The following is a 20,813-nucleotide window of genomic DNA, read 5'->3' as shown; positions in this document are numbered from 1 at the left end:
TTAAAAATAAAAAATAAAATGGCAAACATTAAAGACAGAATCTTAATGGCTGTTAGAGATAGATAGACAGTTACCTGAAAGGGAATTCCTATTTGATTGTCAGCAGCTTTCTCAATAGAAACACTTCAGGCTGAAGAGAGTAGCATGAAGTATACAAAGTAATTGAAGAGCAAGGGACTGAATCCAAGACCATCCTGCAGAGCTATCATTCAAAATAGAAGGTGAAATAAAGAATTTTTGGGGGGGAAAAAAGGCTGAAGGAGTTTATTACCACCAAACTGCACTGCAAAAAATGCTAAAGGGATTGTTATAAGAAGAAATAGAAAGGAACACAGGCACAAAGAATAAAAACAGCAACAAACAAATATCAATCAATAATAACCTTAAATGTAAATGGCTTAAATGCTTCAATCAAAAGACATAGGTAGTTGAATGCATAAGAAAACATGACCCACATATATGCTGTCTGCAAGAGACCAACCTCAGAACAAGACTCACAGGATAAAAGGGAAGAGGTGGGGAAAATTTTTTTCCATGTAAATAGAAATGAAAAAAAAATAAAAACCCAGGGTAGCAATACCTGACAAAATAGACTTCAAAATGAAGGGTATAATAAGAGACAAGAAAGGCCACTTATACAAGAGGCTATAACTTTGTTGTACAGATACACACCCAATACAGGAGCACCCAAATATATAAAAAATGCTTCTGGAAAACCTTAAGGGAGATATCAACTGCAATTTAATCATAATAAGGGACTTTAACACCGTATCACTGGATAGATCTTCCAGACAAAAAATCAATAAGGAAATAGAAACCCTTAATGACACACTGGATCAGATGGATTTAATTGACATTTATAGAACATTTCACCTCAAAGCTGCAGAATATACATTCTTCTCAAGTGCACATGGGTCATTCTCAAAGATTGACCACATGTTAGAACACAAAACAAAATCTACAAGTTCAAGAAGATTGAAATCCTAGCAAGCATGTTGGCATGAAATTAGAAATCATCTACAATAAAAACACTCAAAAAATTCAAAAACATGGAGGCTAAATAGCATGTTATTAAACAATGAATGACTTACCAATGAGATCAATGAAGAAATAAAAAACTTCCTGGAAACAAATGAACACACAACAAGCCAAAATCTATGGGGCACAGCAAAAGCAGTCCTGAGAGGGAACTTCAAAGCACCACAGGTCTATGTAAAAAAGACAAAACAAACAAAAACTTCTAAAAACCCATCTAACCATACAATTTAAAGACTCAGAAAGAGAACAACAAAAAAAGCCCAGAGTAAGTAGAAGGAAGGAAATAGTAAAGATCAGAGTGGATATAAATGACAGACTTAAAATACAATACAAAAAATCAATGAAACTAAGAACTGGTTTTTTGAAAAGATAAACAAGATTGAGGAACCTTTAGCCAGACTCATCAAGAAACAAAACTCCCAGCAAACAAAAGTTCTGGCCTGAATGACCTCACAGGAGTTTTATCAAATATTCAAATAACTATTAACTATCCTCCTCAAACTATTCCAAAAAATCCAAGGGAAGGAACACTTCCAAACACTTTTGGAGAGGCCAGCATTCTCCTAATTCCAAAACCAGATAAAGACACTACAAAAAAAGAGAATTACAGACCAATATCCCTGATGAACGTAGATGCTAAAATCATCAACAAAATATTAGCAGATCAGATCTAGCAATATATTTAAAAGTTCATACACTATGACCAAGTAGGATTTATTCCAGGGATACAAGGTGGGAGGAGGGCCATGGGGGACAGAGGGGGGGGGGGGGGGCAATCTGTGATACTGTTGACAATAAAGATATTTTTTAACAGATGAGGAAGAATACAAAACAATAACTATCTCTAAATGCTATGTAGTAAAAATAAAGTAATATATGGGAATGATACACAATTTTATGATGTTCTTTGTTGGGGAGAAAAAGGAAAGGGATGGGTGACATTGATGTATCTGTAACTTAATTCTTATTAAATAAGATTTCTGAAACAAATACGGCAAAATATTAGCATCTGTTGGTTCTTGGTATATGGTACATAGGTGGTTTTATTTATTTTTCTTTGTGCTCAAAATGTTTCGTAACTTAAAATGGAAAAAAAATGGGTACAGTATTCCACAGTCTCATGATAGGCTGGCTGCATGAAACCATGTAGGCAGCTCGTTAAATGGATTCTGGAGCTCTATCCTGTCCACTCAATCATTAGGGATACCAGATGGGAATCTGGATTCAATAAAAACTCCAGATGATTCTGATACATAAACAGGTTTAGGAACTACTGTGACTTCTACAAATGCTCAACACAGGGACTGCCACCTCCTGTGTCCTATATGAAACTTCTGGAAATACAGACTATGATTGTATTAGCTCTTGGTGGGAAGACTGTTCAAAGTAAGGAGACTAAGCTGGAAAATGATTTTCAACATGTTATATAGGAGCAGCTGAAGGAACTAAAATTTTTTGGCCTTGAAAAAACAAGATCTGTAGCAGTTGTCAAATATTGCAAAGGAGGGCATGGATATAGAATTAGGTTTGAAACTTAAATTTCTCTAGCTTCACTGGGTGGAACCAGTTTGGGGTCTAACAAAGGCTCTAACTGTGCAATAATTGAATGGTTTGCTTTTTGGAAATTGTGGATGCCTTATTCCTGGAAATAGAGGCTGTTAGGAATGTAGAGAAGGAATTCCTACATGGACTGGAAGGTTGGCATAGGTAACATGAAAAATCCCTTTTAATGCCAAGGGTGTTTTCCCTTTGTGGTTCTTTTTTTGTTATTGTTTTCACACAAGTACATTTCCATTTTCTGGTTTTTCTATAGTGAACATGGAATTCTTGAGTAAAACCTCTCCTTCTCCTCCCCCCCGCGCCCTCCCCTGAAATAAACTGCTTATTTCTCCTTCCTCCCCCAATTGTATTTTGGAAAACCTTTCTTTTTAATAAGTAATCTCTTTTCATCATCTTATTTCTGCTAAAATGATTTCCATTTTATCAAGTCGGAGGGATACCTCTGGTATCTTATTTACCTCTTCTTGTTAAACATTTTTAAAAATCACTGATACTCTGCATTTTTATAGTATTTCTAATCTTGTTCTTTCTGAGAACTGTGGGCTTCTCTTCCACTATAGAGTTGAAGGTTGAGAAATTAGATTTGATCTTTTTAAAAGAAGGTCACTTACACTATTTAGAAAATGTTAATTAATGAAGTCCCTCACAGTGGAGCCATCCTGTAGGGGATAGTGACATTTTATACCTCTACAAGGGCCTGGTACATGGAAAGGCACTCTGTATGAGTATTTGTTCAGTATCTCTTTTCAGATAGTCATAAACTAAAGTATAACTAGCCTGCAATACGTCAAAAAAAGTATTTGTTAGACAAAAGAATTCCTTGACACATTTTAGGTGTCTGGTAGATTACTGTACTTTTAATCAGAGATTGAAAAAGGTTTATTTAGCAATTTCTTTTTATAACGTAATCCCACATTACCAACGTTAATAGAGTTCTATTTTTCACAGAAAAATTTTGAAAGATCTATCTTCTGAAGATACACGGGGCAGAAAAGGAGACGGAGAAAATCCTGGAGTTTCTGCTGTCACTCCTATGTCTGTTCCAACTTCCATCTATCAGACTAGCACCGGACAGTACAGTATGTATAGGAAAAATTTCTACCTGATAGACACATAAAAACTAACCTTTCCATGTAAAGAAAGTGTGTAGAAAGACTGTCATACTTCAATAGTGATGACTATTGAACCAGAAATAATGCAAACTACTTTTCAGCATTAGCTCCTTAAAATTTCTGAGGTAGGTAGTTATCAATTTATGAGGTAACTGAAGCTTATAGAGTTAAATAATGTCCCTAAAGTAGTCATACAGCTTATAAGTGATACACTTAGTTTGGGGTAAAAGTATGTTTGACAAATGCATGGAATTATCTAACCACCACCAACCACTATTAAGATATAGTCCATCAGCCCTGGCCGGATGTCTCAGTTGGTTGGAGTATTGTCCTATACATGAAAAGATTGTGGATTCAGTTCCTAGTCAGGGAACATAATTAGATCCCTGGTTGGAGTGCATACAGGAGGCAACCAATCAATGTTTCTCTCTCTCTCCCTCCCCCTTCCTCTCCCCCTTCCCCTCCCTCCCCCTCCCTCTCCCTCCCTCCTCCCCTCCCTCCCTCTCTCTCTCTTTCTCTCCCCCCCTCCCCCTTGCTCTCTAAAATTAATAAAACTTATCCTCAGGTGAAGATTAAAAAAAATACAAGATATAGTCCATCGCCTCAAGAAATTCACTTGGGCCATTCATTTTAGTTTTTATTTTAAATATAGTTTTATTGATTTCAGAGAGGCAGGGAGAGGGAGAGAGAGATAAAAACATTAATGATGAGAGAATCATGGATCAGCTGTCTCCTGCATGCCCCCTGCTGGGGATCTAGCCCACAACCTGGGCATGTGCCCTGACCGGGAATTGAACCATGACTTCCTGGATTATAAATTGACCCTCAACCACTGAGCCACGCCTGGCTGGACCATCCATTTTAAATAGTCTCTCCTTTACTCCTAACCACTGTTCTTCAAGTCTAACTGGTTCTTGCCACAAAGTATATATTCCATCTAACCATCTCCAATCACTACCACCACCTTGGTGCACACATGTCTGAATTACTACAGTAGGCATCCAGTTGGTTTTCTTGCTTCCATACTTACTCTAATAGTTTTCCGTACTGCAGTCAAAGTGATCTATTTAAAATGTCAATTAGATCACATCACTCTTGCTCACAGTCTTCCAGTGATGTTCCATCACACTTTAGAACAAATCCTATAAGGCATTGCTTTCAGGATCTGGCCTTTCCTGCCACTCTGATCTCATCTCCTGCCACTTGGTGGCATTCTGGCCACACAGACTTTCTTGCTATTCCTTCAATACAAGAAACTTGTTTCTCGGAATTTTTGTCATTGTCATCCCACTGCCTGGCATGTTCTTCTACAAGATCCTCACCTGGCTTGTATTTTCACTTCTGCTCTGCTTAAGTGTCACCTCCTCAAAGAGACTCCTCTTATTTTATTTATTTATTCATTTTTATTGATTTCAGAGAGGAAGGGAGAGGGGGAGAGAGAGATAGAAATAATAATGATGAGAGAGAATCATTGATTGGCTGCCTTCCTGCACGCCACACAGGGGAGCAAGCCTGCAACCTGGGCATGTACCCTGACTGGGAATCAAACCGTGACCACTTGGTTCATAGGTTGATGGTCAGCCAATGAGCCACACCAGCTGGACAAAGAGACTCCTCTTTTTTAAAATATGCCACTGCTCCTTTTAGTTTTCTGTATTTTCTAATATTTTTATACCATTCTATATAATAAAAGCCTAATATGCTAAGTGTCTGGTCATCTGGTCAGCTGTTCAACCAATCAAAGTGTAATATGCTAATGATATGCTAAGGCCGCTCAGTTGCTCACTATGATGTGCACTGACCACCAGAGGGCAGTCAGTCAACTAGTCGACCAGTCGATATGATGTGCACTGACCACAAGGGGGCAGACACTCCAACCGGTAGGTTAGTTTGCTGCTAGGGTCCGGCCCATCGAGACTGAGCAAGACGGGCCAGACCTGCCCTAGAGCCCTCCTGCATTCCCTCCCTGGCCCCAGTCATGCACCGGTGGGGTCCCTCGGCCTGGCCTGCACCCTCTCGCAATCCAGGACCCCTTAGGGGATGTCAAAGAACCAGTTTTGGCCCAATCCTGCAGGCTAGGCTGAGGGACCCCACTGGTGCACGAATTTGTGCACTGAGCCTCTAGTTTATATATAATTATTAAAAAGTACATAAAGAATTACATAGTTCAATTATGTGATTATCTGTTCGCTAATTTATGAGATAATCTATGTTAAGTTCCTTGTGGGAAATAACTTTGTCTTATTCACATTTGTATCCTTAGCATATAGGGCCTGGCACATAGTAGGTGTTCAGTAAAATTTGTTATGAATAAGTGATTTAAAGAATAAAAATAGAATACTTCCTTGAGGAAATGTAAGAAACTGGGAATAATGATTGCAAGGAAGGAAACTTGGGAGCAGACATCAGAAGCAGTTGGGAGGTTCACTTGCATTTTGAACAAAACTGAAATTTTTTTTTTTTACCATATACATGCATTACTACTCCCCCCCAAAAAATATTTTTTAATTTTCTTTTTCTTTTTTTTAAAATATATTTTATTGATTTTTTACAGAGAGGAAAGGAGAGGGATAGAGAGAAACATCGATGAGAGAGAAACATCGATCAGCTGCCTCCTGCACACTTCCCACTGGGGATGTGCCCGCAACCAAAGTACATGCCCTTGACCGGAATCGAACCCGGGACCCTTGAGTCCACAGGCCAATACTCTATCCACTGAGCCAAACTGGTTAGGGCTTAATTTTATTTTTCAACTACCATTGACATTCAGTATCATTTTATATTAATTTTAGGCATATAGCATAGTGGTTAGATAATTATATAATTTACAAAGTGTTCCCCCTGGTAATTCAAGTATTACACCCACCTGACAGAATACATAGTTATTATATATTATTGACTATTTTCCCAGTGCTGAACTTTACATCCCCATGACTATTTTGTAACTACCAGTTTGTACTTCTTTTGTTTTTGAATATATTTTTATTGATTTCAGAGAGGAAGGGAGAGGGAAAGAGAGGTAGAAACATCAATGATGAGAGAGAATCATTAATCGGCTGCCTCCTGCTTGCCCCCCAGTCGGGACTGAGCCCCAACCCGGGCATGTGCCCTGACCAGGAATTGAACCGTGACCTCCTGGTTCATAGGTCGACACTTAACCACTGAGCCACGCCAGCTGAGCCCAATTTTTACTTCTTAATCCCTTTACCTTTTCACCCAGTTGCCAAAACGCCTTCCTCTCTGGCCATTATCAATTTGTTCCCTGCATTCCATCCCCCCAAAATTTTAAATATAACATATTTGCAAGTTAAAAATTATGATACAGTTGTACCTCCCTCCCCCTTGTCTGCAAGAGATATGTTCCAAGACCCCCAATGGATGCCTAAAACCATGGATAGTGCCAACTCCTGTAACATGGTTTTTCTATACATACAGTAAACTATTATTTCCGGTAGCATGATCCAATAGGACTTTCTTAATGATGGAAGTGCTCTATTTCTGCATTGTCCAGTATAGTCACCACTAAGCCGTGTTTGACTATTGAGTAGTTGAAATGTGGCTGGTGAGCCCTGGCCAGTGTAGCTCAGTTTGTTGGGAGAAGTCCCATACACCAAAAGGTTGCCAGTTCTATTCCCAGTCAAGGCACATGCCTGAGTTGTGGACTGGATCCCCAGTAGGGGGCTTGCAGAAGGCAGCTGATTTATGTTTCTCTATCATCAGTGTTTCTCTCCCTCTCCTCTCCTCTCTCAAAAATCAATAAAAACCTATTAAAAAAAAAAAAAGGAGCCCCAATATGGCAATGGGCAGGACCAGAGTGAGTGGCTGAGTGCAAGGGAGAATGTGTGGGGGACCTGCCTAGCTCACCCCCACACCAGATGAAGGGCACCCAATCTGCTCCCTGCATTAGTGGAGCAGCATCCACCTACCCCACCACCTTGACAAGCTGCTCACATGGACACAGGTCCTGCCGCCAAACCCAACACGCCCAACCCGGTATTCCTGGACAGCTGGCCCCCACCACCTTAAAGTGGTGTACCCAGCACTGCCAGCATGACCCAACGCCACCAGATACAGACATGCCACCACGACCCCCTGTGCCTGGACAAAAGGCCCCACTGCCTGACTGCCTGGTAGAAGTGACCTGACACCTTGGGATTACTGGACCTGCCACAGTGACTGAGCACACCTAACCTGGTGTCTCCAGAAAATCAGACCCACTACTGTGACCCCACATGACCAATAACCTCTGGACACACAGACCCATTCCCGCGACTCCAACAGCCTTTCCTGGTGCCCCAGACTATTAGGCTGCTAAAATAGGGAGATAAAAAACACCCCCCCCAAATGAAAGAAAAGGAGAAATCACCAGAAAAGAAACTAAATGAAATCAAAGCAAGCAGTTTGTCAGGTAAAGAATTCAAAGTACTGGTCATCGGGTGATCAAACAACTCAGTGAGAACTATAAACAACCTAAATTTAAAATAATAAAAATGTAATATGCAAATCAACCGAACAGCAGAATGACCGTCCAGACAACCTTCCAGATGATCACGCTATGACACGCACTGGTGCCAGGCAAGCCAAGGTGGGTGCGATGCAATTGGTCAGAGAGCCAGCCATCGCCCCATGATCGCCTGCAGAGTGAGGCCAAGGCCACCCCCTGCAGGGCAATTGATGAGGGGGTTCTGTGATCAATCGCCCCACAGAGGGAGGCCCAGGCCACTGGCCAGCGATGCTGTGGCAGGTGTGCATGGCCAGCCAGTGATCGCCCCACAGAGGGATACCCAGGCCAGCCAAGGAATCACACCTCACACCTGTTGCCCACAGAGGGCGGTGACTGGTGGGGGGGGGGGGGTAGACAGCACCACACAGATGGCAAGCAAGGGGCGGGGGGGCGGGCAGCTACCAGTAGCCAGAGGAAGGAAAGCCCTGATAGGCCCTGATCACCGGCCAGGCCTAGAACCCTACCCGAGGGGTCCTGGATTGCAAGAGGGCTCAGGTCGGGCTCTAGTGAGCATTATAAGGGACTTAATGAGAACTACAACATGAAAAGAGAGATTGAAACAATAAATAAAAATCATCCGGAAATGAAGAATGAGATAGCTAAAGTAACAACACCCTGGAAAGATTCAAAAGTAGACTGTAAGAAGCTGAGGACCAAAGTAGCAAAGTAGAAGATAAGTTTAAAAACATCATCTATTCAGAGCAGCAATTAGGGGGAAAAAAGCAGGAGGAGAGTTTAAGGGAGCTTTGGGACAACATGAAACATAACAGCATTTGCATAATAGGGGCACCAGAAGAAGAATCTGAGCAACAAATACAGAACCTGTTTGAAGAAATGATGACAGAAAACTTCCCTGACCTGATGAAAAAATAAGTCGCACAAGTCCAGGAAACACAGAGTTCCAGTAAAGATGAACCCCAAAAGACCCACACCAAGACACATCATAATTAAAATGGCAAATGTTAAAGAATCTTTAAGGTTGCAAGAGAGAGACAAAGTTACCTACAGGAGAGTTTCCATTAGACTGTCATCTGATTTCTCAATAGAAACACTTCAAGTAAGAAGAGAATGGCATGAAGTATACAAAGTAATGAAAAATAAGAGACTGAATCTAAGACTACTCTATCCAGCAAGGCTATCATTCAAATTTAATATGAAATTAGTAGCTTTGCAGACAGAAAAAGGCTAATGGAGTTTGATACCACCAAACCAGCACTGCAAAAATGCTACAAGGATTTTAGTAAGAAGAAATAGAAAGAGAGGGAGGAACACAGGCATCAAGAACAAAAATGGCAACAAATAAGTACCTATCAATAATAACCTTAAAGGTAAATGCCTTAAATGCTCCAATCAAAAACCATAGGGTAGCTGAATGGATGAGGAAAACACGACCCATATATATGCTGTCTACAAGCGATCAACTTCAGAACAAGATTCACAAGATGAAAGTAAAGGGATGGAAAAAAAGTTTCCATGCAAATGGAATTAAAAAAAAACAAACCTGGGGTAGCAATACTCATATCTGACAAAATAGATTTCAAAATAGGTCCAGAGCCATGACAGCATGCAACAGACTGAAGATTCTCAGAGGAAAGGCAGGGGGGAGGAAAGAGATCAACCAAAGAACTTACACGCATAACCCATGGACACAGACAACAGTGGGGTGAAGTCCTCTTGGGAAGGATGGGGCCACCAGGTAACTACACGTGTTCAACAAGAATACGAAGATCTGTTGCAAAAATAAAAACAATTCTTTTTTTAAATTACTTTATTGATTAAGGTATTACATATGTGTCCTTATCGCTCCATTACCCTCCCATCCCCACCACTCATGCCCTCACCCCCCTGTTGTCTGTGTCCGTTGGTTAAGCTATATGCATGCATACAAGTCCTTTGGTTGATCACCCCCCCCTTGCCCCCTCCCTCCCTCCCTTACCTTCCCTCTGAGGTTTGACGGTCTAATCGATGCTTCTCTATCTCTGGATCTGTTTTTGTTCATCAGTTTATGTTATTCATTATATTCTATAAATGAGTGAGATCATGTGATATTTATCTTTCTCCAACTGGCTTATTTCACTTAACATAATGCTCTTAAGTTCCATCCATGTTGTTGCAAATGGTAAGAATTTCTTCTTTTTTTACCGCAGCGTAGTATTCCATTGTGTAGATGTACCACAGTTTTCTAATCCATTCATCTGCTGATGGGCACTTAGGCTGTTTCCACATCTTAGCTATGGTGAATTGTGCTGCTATGAACATAGGGGTGCATATTTATTTTCACATATATTTCACATCAAATGATGTATATATCTATACATTTGTTAGTATAATTTCACATTTTCATACAAATACAGTTGACCCTTAAACAACAGGGATTCTGGGGTGCTGATCCTCATGCAGTCAAACATCTTCATACAACTTTTGACTCCCCCAAAAACTTAAGTACTAGTAAATAGCCTACTGTTGACCAGAAGCTTTACTAGCAACATAAATTGTCAGTTAACCCATAATTTGTATGTTTGCATATTGTATATTGTATTCTTACAATAAAGTAAGCTACAAAAAAAAAAGCATAAGGAAAATATATTTGTAGTACTGTATGTTTTTAGTGAAAACCCGCATATAAGTGGATCCACACTCTAAAACTGTGTTTTTCAAGGGTCAATTGTATATCAGTCCATGTGAGCATAAAAAAAGATTAGGAAGGATGTGCATCAAAAATAATGGTGGTAGTGGGAGTAAGGGTTGGCCAGTGGAATAAATAGAGATAGATAATGGGATGTTTACTTTTTATTTTATTTATCCTATCTAATAAAAGAGAAACATGCAAATTAACCATCACTCCATTCTACCCACAAGCCACGCCTAGCAGCCAATCAAGAGCAAGTATGCAAATTAACCCAACCAAGATGGTGGCAGCCATGGAGCTGGAATGAGCAGGAGGCTTGGGTTACCCCTGGTGATGGAGGAAGCCAAACTTCTGGCCTGCCCTGACAGTCCCTGGCCTCCCTCAAGGCTACAAAGTTTCAATTATCTACACTAATAAAAGAGAAAAATGGTAATTGGCGTACGGTGATACCGTTTTCATTGGCTAATCGGGGCTATATGCAAATTAACTGCCAACTAAGATTGGCAGTTAACTGCCAACAAGATGGCGGCTAATTTGCATATGTAGGCACAATGCAGGCAGGCAAAAGGGAAAGCAGGAAGAAGCCCCCTGCCACTGACAGTGATCTGAAACCCAGGGGGAGCTAAGAGCTGGGGGGCAGGGCAAAGGCGGCCCTGGGGCCGCCTTTGCCCTGCCCCCCAGCCATGATCGGAGAATCAGGCGCCTTTGCCGCCCTGGCCAGTGATAGCAGGAAGTAGGGGTGGAGCCAGCGATGGGAGCTGGGCACGGTCGAAGCTGGCAGTCCCAGGAGCTAGGGGTCCCTTGCCTGGGCCTAAAGCGAAGCCCACGATCGCGGCGCCCCCCGCTGCCACTGCAGGTCCCCGCTGCCTGGGCCGGACGCCTAGGCCAGAGGCGTTAGGCCTGGGCAGGGGCGGAGCCTGCAACCGCGGGGAGCTGGGGGTCCCCTGCCCAGGCCTGACACCTCTGCCGGAGGCCTCAGGCCTGGTCAAGGGGCCGATCCGGTGATTGGGGATCGGAGGGTGATGAGGGTCAACTCCTCTGGCCGAGGCATCAGGCCTGGGCGGGGGGGCGGAGCCGGGGATTGGAGGGATATGATGGTCCCCTTGCCCAGGCCTGAAGTCTGGGTCAGAGGCGTCAGGCTTGGGCGGAGGTTGGAGCAAGCGATCAGAGGGAGATGGGGGTCCCCTGCCCAGGCATGATTCCTGGGCCAGAGGCCTCAGGCCTGGGCGGGGGCCAGAGCCAGTGATCGGGGGGAGATGGGGGTCCCCTGTCCAAGCCTGACACCTCTGGCGGAGGCGTCAGGCCTGGGCAAGGGGCCGATCAGGCGATCAGAGGGTGATGGGGGTCAACGCCTGAAGGCTCCCAGTATGTGAGAGGGGGCAGGCTGGGCTGAAGGACACTCCCCCCCCCCCCCACCACCCAGTGCACGAATTTCGTGCACCGGGCCCCTAGTATATTTATATTAATATATGTGGGGGAGTATATAATATGTGTTGCAGGGAAGGAGATTGAAAGTAATTGCTAATAAAATTTTAAACAATTCCCTGCATATAAACAATTTTAATGTCTTCTAAAGTTATATATTAAAGTATGTGGGAATATTTGTTGTGTGGTAGTGGCGGGGGGGGGATAATTAGAAACTCCTGCAAAAAGTATTTTTATTTAAAATTCACACACTGACATATGTATTTTGGCCTAATGGTAGGCAAAGCGTAAAAGGGGAAAATGTTACATAATTATAATCTGAAAAGTGGGTATAGAGCTGAGGCATTAGATTCTGAAGGGGATTTATTATATGGGAACTGCAAAATGCTGAGTTGTTTTCTATTTGTTCATGCATCATGGGCATTTCATTTAAGGTTTTAAGGGAAAGCATTAACATCCTATATAATCCTATATAATAAAAGGGTAATATCCAAATTGTCCCCTTGACTGGGAGTTTGACCGGAGTTTGATCAAGGGGCATGGCCGGCCCGCCAACTGCCTGGACCCCCTCACCCCCGCGGGTCCCACCCCCAACCGGCCCCCCACACCCCGATCAGGGGCGGGGCCCGTCAGCCAACCTCCTGCATCCCCTCCCCCTGGCCTGATTGGACCGATTGGGCCGTGCTGGTCAGACCCCACCTGTGCACAAATTTGTGCCCTGGGCTTCTAGTTAAGTATAATTCAGTGAGAAATGCTTGTGGGGAGCTTAGAAGTGTGATCTTATGGTAGCTTTCTGATGACTTAAATTTATTGGTGATTTTTGCTAGGAAGTGACTAAATTATATTTTTTAAATATCACTTAACATTTAATGTCTAACAGCAGTTACCACTAGAGAGTGGAGCTAAGAAACAGAGTTTGAAGATTTACTTTTTCATTATGTAATCTTTTATCCTATTTGATGTTTTCTATGTGCACACTTACCTATTAAAAATATTTTGTTACAATCTCTTTTATGATTCTTTTGGAAAAAATTACAAGCTGTGTTAATGTTTCCTTCTAATTATTTTTCCTTCAAAAGTGAGCCATCAGTGCCCTCTCAGTATTCTAAACTGCTGTGACAACATTAGCAGTTAGCATGGAGTGGTCCATAGAGCCCAAAATGTGCCTTGACCATTTCTATTGTAGAAATTGAGATTAAGACTAGTGCATCTAAACTATAAAATTTTATAAAGAAATGCCATTTTATTTCCTGTACATATAGTTCACCCAAAGTGGTCAACAGTTGTCTGGTAGAACTGCTTTCAAGCCTGTTTTACTTTTTTGCTTGTTTGTTTTTCATGAATTCTTTGTAATTCGTGTATTGTATAGCCTTACAATAGCTATGTTCTCTCTTTGGTTAAAGTTGCTATTGCCCCTAATGGAGCCTTACAGCTGGCCAGTCCAGGCACAGATGGAGTACAGGGACTTCAGACACTAACCATGACAAATTCAGGCAGTACTCAACAAGGTACAACAATTCTCCAGTATGCACAGACCTCTGATGGACAGCAAATACTTGTGCCCAGCAACCAGGTGGTTGTACAAAGTAAGTATGTTTAAGTACCTATGGAATGTATCCCAAAGTTCTTTTAAAGACACTTATGAATTAACTCATTCTTTTGACCACCCAGCTGCATCAGGAGATATGCAGACATATCAGATTCGTACCACACCTTCAGCAACTTCGCTGCCACAGACTGTGGTGATGACATCTCCCGTGAGTCTTACATCTCCGACAACTAAGACAGATGACCCCCAGTTGAAAAGAGAAATAAGGTTGATGAAAAACAGGTAGGTAGTGAAATTATACTGTCAGAATGGTAATGTTTTTGCAAATCTCAAAATATAACCAGGTGTTAACTGGAATTGTTTATAGGAAATAAGGAGAGAGGTTTTTATCAGCTTTATTTTACTGAGTGTTTGATTATGTCTGGTTTATTTCCAATGGATCAGTGAGTCCCATTGCTCAATCTCTTTATTTAATATATTGACCTAGAATTCTTTTATTGTTATTATACCCTTTGAATAGCACTGTTAAGCAAAGCTTTTCAAAAAGTCTATTTTGTTCTTGTTGGGCTGACATGGTTAAATAAAAAGAGTAATCTGCTGCTTGCCACAGCAAGAAGAATTAGTGGGATTCTGCCTAATACCTAGTTTAATTACTGACACAGAAATGCTCCTAAAAATGAATTTTTTTTTTCTTTTAATTAAATCTTTATTGTTCAGATTATTACATTTGTTCCTCTTTTTTTTCCCCCATAACTCCCCTCCTCCCAGTTCCCACCCCACCCTCCGCCCTCACTCCCCACCCACTGTCCTCATCCATAGGTGCACGATTTTTGTCCAGTCTCTTCCTGCATCTCCCACACCCCTTTCCCCCCCAAGAATAGTCAGTCCATTCCCTTTCTATGTCCCTGATTCTATTATAATCAACAGTTCATTCTGTTCATCAGATTATTTATTCACTTGATTCTTAGATTCACTTGTTGATAGATGCATATTTGTTGTTCATAATTTGCATCTTTACCTTTTTCTTCCTCTTACTCTTCTTAAAGGATACCTTTCAGCATTTCATATAATCCTGGTTTGGTGGTGATGAACTCCTTTAGCTTTTCCTTATCTGTGAAGCACTTTATCTGACCTTCAATTCTGAATGATAGCTTTGCTGGATAAAGTAATCTTCGTTGTAGGTTCTTGGTATTCATCACTTTGAATATTTCTTGCCACTCCCTTCTGGCCTGCAAAGTTTCTGTTGAGAAATCAGCTGACAATCGTATGGGTATTCCCTTGTAGGTAACTGAGTTTCTTTCTCTTGCTGTTTTTAAGATTTTCTCTTTGTCTTTTGCTCTTGGCATTTTAATTATGATGTGTCTTGGTGTGGTCCTCTTTGGATTCCTTTTGTTTGGGGTTCTCCGCGCTTCTTGGACCTGTAAGTCCATTTCTTTCACCAGGTGGGGGAAGTTTTCTGTCATTATTTCTTCAAATAGGTTTTCAATATCTTGCTCTCTCTCATCTTCTGGCACCCCTATAATTCTGATGTTGGTTCGCTTGAAGCTGTCCCAGAGGCTCCTTACACTATCCTCGCATTTTTGGATTCTTTTTTCATTTTGCTTTTCCGGTTGGGTGTTTTTTGCTTCCTCGCATTTCAAATCATTGACTTGATTCTTGCGCTCCTCTGGTCTGCTGTCGGGAGTCTGTATAATATTCGTTATTTCAGTCCGTGTATGTTTAATTTCTAGGTGGTTCCCCAATATACGATCGAGGGTCTCATTAGTTTTCTTGTAGATCTCATTAAGTTTATCGGCGGCTTCTAAACAGTTCTTGAGAGACCTTAAAAGTGTGGTTCTGAACTCTATATCTTCCATTGACAATTTTGTCCTGTTTCTTTGTCTCCGCATTTTGTTATGCTTCCTTGGTGCACCCCCTAGTGGTCTTTGTGCGCAGTCTTATAAACCTTGATTGTTGTAGCTAATACCAGGGAGGGTTTGACCTCCAGGCCAAGTGGCTATGAGAATCAGCTGTTTCTGCAGTGAGAGAACTTCTGTCCTCTAGGGAGGTGCTAATCTAGCCTTTGCCTGAGGCTATCCGGCAAATGCCTCTGTGCAGGGCTTGGGCGGGGCGGGTCGCACAGGATCAACAGGGTGGGCCGGAGAGAGCAGTGATGGCAGTGATGGCGGCTCTCAGTCCTGTCCCCAGGGGCTCTGCCTCTCTGAGTCCCAGCAATGGCTGCAAACCTCGGAGAGAAAGCTGCACTCGCTCTGACCGAAGCCAGACAGTCCCGCTTCTCCCGTTTGAGTCTGGGTCCCTAAAGACTCGCCTGTATCTGGAGCTCAGAGTCTGCGACTCCCTCCCGATTGAAAACGCCAACCGCGCCCTCCGCCGCCAGCCCGCTCCGCGCACTCCGCACCTCAGAATTTGACTTCAGCACTGCGCCTCCTCTGAGTGTCCGAATGCGTTTCTCTTTCCTCCTAGTTGTAGGACTTCCACTCAGCCAGCGTTCCTGTGGTTCTGGGTGATGTCCCTTCCGTTTTTTGGTTTCACTTTTGAAGTAGTTGTTCAAAGCAGCAAACTCCAGCGTTAACCTATGCCGCCATCTTGGTTCTCTCAGAAATGCTCCTAAAAATGAATTTTGACATGAAAATAGATTAGTAATTTAACCCCCAGAAACATTTACTTTTATTTTAAATGTATTTTAAACATTGCTATATGCACTAAAACTATAAAAATAAACCAAAGATTGACGTTAGCAATTGCTTCTGGGCAAGAGGCAGGGGTATGGATGTGATCAGGGATAGCACAGAGGGCCCTTCAACAGGGTAGATAACATTTTTGCACAGTAAGCTGGGTGTTGGGTTTACATTCGTTCATTTATTATGCTTCATAACTTATATCTACGTCACATCTGTGTGTACGACTTCATAAAAATGTTTTAAACTACAGTAATTTAGAAGGCAACTTAGTAAGGTGTTTTATTTCCTATGACTTGACATCTTGAAAATAATAATGGAAGTAATATTACATTCAAATTAGTGACAAAAGTCATAAAATACTTAATAAATTTAACAGGAAAGGCATAGAATCCACATTTTTTAAATCTTATTGAGAGGTAAAACAGTATCTGAACAAACAGAAAATACTATGTTCTTTGATTAAGCCATAATAAGTATATTTTTTCAGAATTCACGTATAAATGGAATGTGTTTAAATTAGAATTTTTGTAAATCTTTATAGAATTGGACAAAATAAGCTAAATGTTTACAAGGAAGAAATAAGTATTCAGGAATGGTCAAGAACAGAAAGAGGTTACTTTGTCTTGTTAGGCATTAAAGCATACTCTAAAAAGCCATTGTAATCATAACTTGGTATCAGTGAAGAGGGCAGACAATAACATTAGCAAATGGCAAAGAGAGGCCAGAAATCGCCTGTGCTAGTTAAGTACACTTGTGAAGGATGGCTTATTTAATAAAAGATATCCAATCAACTCTACATTTGAAAGAAAATTAAATTGGATTCCTATTTTTTATACCATGTACAAAAATAATTCTAGATGAATTAAAGACTTATGAAAGTTAAGCAATAAAATTTCTAAGATGAAATTTAGAAATATGTACTGCATGCATTTTAATTTAAGCCAAGGAAAAGAGAGACTAAAGAGCATTTATGACAGGAGATATAAAAATATGAGATGTCAAATGGTAGATTACAAAATAATGTAAAAACATTTAAAGGATTAATATGTATAATGAACAGAAAGTTCCTAGGTTGTTTGTCTTTCTAATAACGTCTCATTGTAAAGTGACCGAAGGTATGAAGGGACAAAGGTATATATAAATAGGCAATTTGCATAAGAGCAGATCCAGAAGACCAATAAAAGTTTTGAAAAATGCTCGATCTCATTAGTAATGAGGAAAATGGAAATTAACAAAAACAACATGGCAAAAAATCTATGTACCAACATAGGAACATCATTAAAACAGTTTAGGCATAAAATGAATTGGCAGAACCCTAGCTGGTTTGGCTCAATGGATACAGCGTCGGCTTGTGGACTGAAGGGTCCTGGGTTCAATTCCTGTCAAGGGTATATGCCTGGGTTGCGGTCTCAGTCCCTGGTGTAGGGCATGCAGGAGGCAGCCAATCAATGATTCTCTCTCATCATTGATGTTTCTATCTCCCTTCCTCTCTCTGAAATCAACAAAAATACATTTTTAAAAAATCAAGTGGCAAATAATATCTACAGTACATAGTATACTCAAGTAATACTTTTTACTTCTATCCATATATATAAAACTTATATGTGACTTGATAGAAATATTCTAAGAGGACATGTACAAAACTGAGTATCAATCATTGTATTTATTACAGTAAAATGTATTGAAAAATTATTTTTATTCAACAAATGAAAATTAATTTGAAAAATAAAATATGAAAATTAATTTAAAGAATCTGTGGGTCAAAAATTAAGCAGAGGACCCCTAAATTTCACTCCTTGGTATTAATCCAAGAGAAATAGGACATATTTACAAAGAGACTGGCCCAAGAACATGCACAGCAACTATAACTAGAAGCAGGCCAACACAATGGATCAACAAATTGTAGTGATATTCATACAATGAAATATGCCCTAAAATATAAAGGAACAAACCAGCATACAGCAACATGAATGAGCCTTAAAAAGAAACTGAATAAGCCCTAGCCACGGCTGCTCAGTGGTTGGATTGTCCACCCCGGTATCTGGGTTGTGGGTTTGATCCCCAGCCTTCCTTGGCCCTGGTTGGGGCAACTGATGGATGTCTCTCTTACGTCAATGTTTCTCTCTCTCCACCCTCCCTCCCCTCCTCACTCTACAAATCAATGGCAAAAATATCCTCAGGTGAGGATTAACAGCTCAGTGGTTAGAGCTTCGACCCGTGCACCAGAGGTCACAGGTTTGATTCCTGTAAATACTTGGATTCATTCCCCACTCCCAGTTGAGGTGCATGCAGGAGGCAACCAGTCAATGTGTCTCTCACATCCATGTTTCTCTCTCCCCCTGCCCTCCCTTCCACTCTCTGAAAAGCAACGGAAAAAAATATCCTCAGGTGAGGATTAACAGAGAAAAAAGAAACATACTGAATTAAAGGAGACCACGCACAAGTGTATACCTATTGTATAACTGTTATATGAAGTTTTAGATCAGGAACATCTTCATTGATGCTGATAAAATCAGAACAGCAGTTGCTAGAGGAGAGAACTGACCAGAAACGGGCATGAGAGAACTTTCTGGAACAATAAAAATGTTCTGGCCTTGGTAGGTGTGTGGGCTATAAAGGTGTATGTATGTGCATTTGCCAAAACTAGCTGAATTCTACACTTGAGATCTACATTTCATTGTATATAGGTGAGAACTTAACTTTTCAAATGAGGAAAAGATGAGCAGAGAAATTGCTACAGGGCATTTACCGCTTTAGAGAAGGTGAGTGTTTTCTGACATGGTTTTTATGCTTATTTTAGAGAAGCTGCTCGTGAATGTCGCAGGAAGAAGAAAGAATACGTGAAATGCCTGGAAAACCGAGTTGCAGTCCTGGAAAATCAAAATAAAACTCTAATAGAGGAGTTAAAGACTTTGAAGGATCTTTATTCCCATAAAAGTGTTTGATATTTAAGAAAATATTTTGTGGACTTGCCTAAAAATTAAATGGATTTTTTTCTTTTTAGTGGAGTTTTATAAATTAAAAGGTCAAAAATGAAGCTTTTATTTAGGCTTTTGCAACTCAAAGATAAATAAATGTCTTATGCAAGTTATGCAAGAGAACTGGTGACAGAGGATAAAGTGGCAAATGACCTCAAGGAAGATACTGGCACAGCTGGAAACTGGAAATAGCATACTAAAGAAGCAGGAAGCGAACATTCACCAATCTGAATTTTCTAAATAACAGTAGTTGTCAATAATCCAAAAATGGCAGATAAGATGAAATTTGGTAAATTTTCAAAATTAAATCTATTTACCCTATAGGTCTGCATTTCATATACTGTTTCCTAAAATTTACTTTTTTCAATTGTGTGTGTGTGTGTGTGTGTGTGTGTATTTTATTTCTGCCAATAAATTCTAAATTACCAAAAGAAAAACTAATACATAACCAGATATAAATAATTATGTGTTCTGATTACATACACTTGTTCTATTGTCAAGTCTTTTAAATGGGTTTTAAGTTTGTTTATTGGACTTGACAGCATCTTGAAGAGTGAATTAAAATATTTTTGAGGCCTTGTCCTAACAGGCATCTAAGATACATGAATGGGGTGTAGTGTTTTTGTACATTTATTATCAGAATGGAAAGAAAACTGTTTAAAAGTTTCACACTTTTAAATAGTTGGTTTTTGGGGGTAATTCTGGGAATGGTGATTTTCTACAAATATATAGCAGATTGTTTTTTTGATTCTATATTCTGTAAGCAGTTGAATATACATCACTTATTCTGTTGTGCTTTAATAGAATGGAATGTTTACAGGCCCTTGAGATGATATTAGAGTATTTTTTAAGAAAAACTTCTGAAGATGCATACCAAAGTTTTCCAAGAGGATTTTATAATTGATTTAATGCAAGGTTTATCAGATTCTAAAATAGTACAGTTATTAAAGCAATTTTATGCTAGAGACTATTTTGTAATGTAGTGAATGGTACATTTATAAAAGTGACTGTCAATATATTTTTATAGCTAATCTTTATAAATTCTAAAGTTGAGTTTTTAATGATTATTTTAAATGTTTATATAGTTTGTTTAGTAAAAAAAATATTTTGCCTCTCAAAGTATCATTTTTATATTATGGGGAGTTTCAGATTGGCTAATCTCTGGATTCTAAGTTTTATATACAGTTTTTCCAGAGTTCACAAATGCTGTCAGTGTTTAACTTCTGTATTCCAATTTCTATACACTTTGAAATTGTACTGCAAAACTATTGTGCGCTTCTTATACAATATGTATCATATTGTTGTCTATGAAATTAAAGGACATTTGATAAAATTAA

General features: G+C 40.3%; 1 protein-coding gene across 4 annotated transcripts in view; it reads left to right on the top strand.

Moving 5' to 3' along the window:
* The window catches only part of ATF1 (activating transcription factor 1), a 67,827-nt gene extending 47,014 nt beyond the window's left edge, over positions 1-20,813 (top strand). For 2 of the 4 annotated variants that reach the window (XM_081082633.1, XM_081082632.1), the window contains 4 exons: positions 3,547-3,677; positions 13,672-13,854; positions 13,940-14,099; positions 19,299-20,813. In XM_081082633.1, coding sequence (XP_080938759.1) covers positions 3,547-3,677; positions 13,672-13,854; positions 13,940-14,099; positions 19,299-19,443 — 619 coding nt within the window. In that variant the 3' untranslated portion in view covers positions 19,444-20,813. The remainder of the gene's footprint in view (positions 1-3,546; positions 3,678-13,671; positions 13,855-13,939; positions 14,100-19,298) is intronic. The other 2 variants (XM_081082634.1, XM_081082635.1) reach the window with 1 other exon arrangement.

The sequence above is a fragment of the Myotis nattereri genome (assembly GCF_964212035.1).
Source record: "Myotis nattereri genome assembly, chromosome: 2".
Taxonomy (NCBI): Eukaryota; Metazoa; Chordata; class Mammalia; order Chiroptera; family Vespertilionidae; genus Myotis; species Myotis nattereri.
The sequence above is the reverse complement of the archived record's forward strand: the minus strand, read 5'-3'. Positions and strand labels throughout refer to the sequence as shown.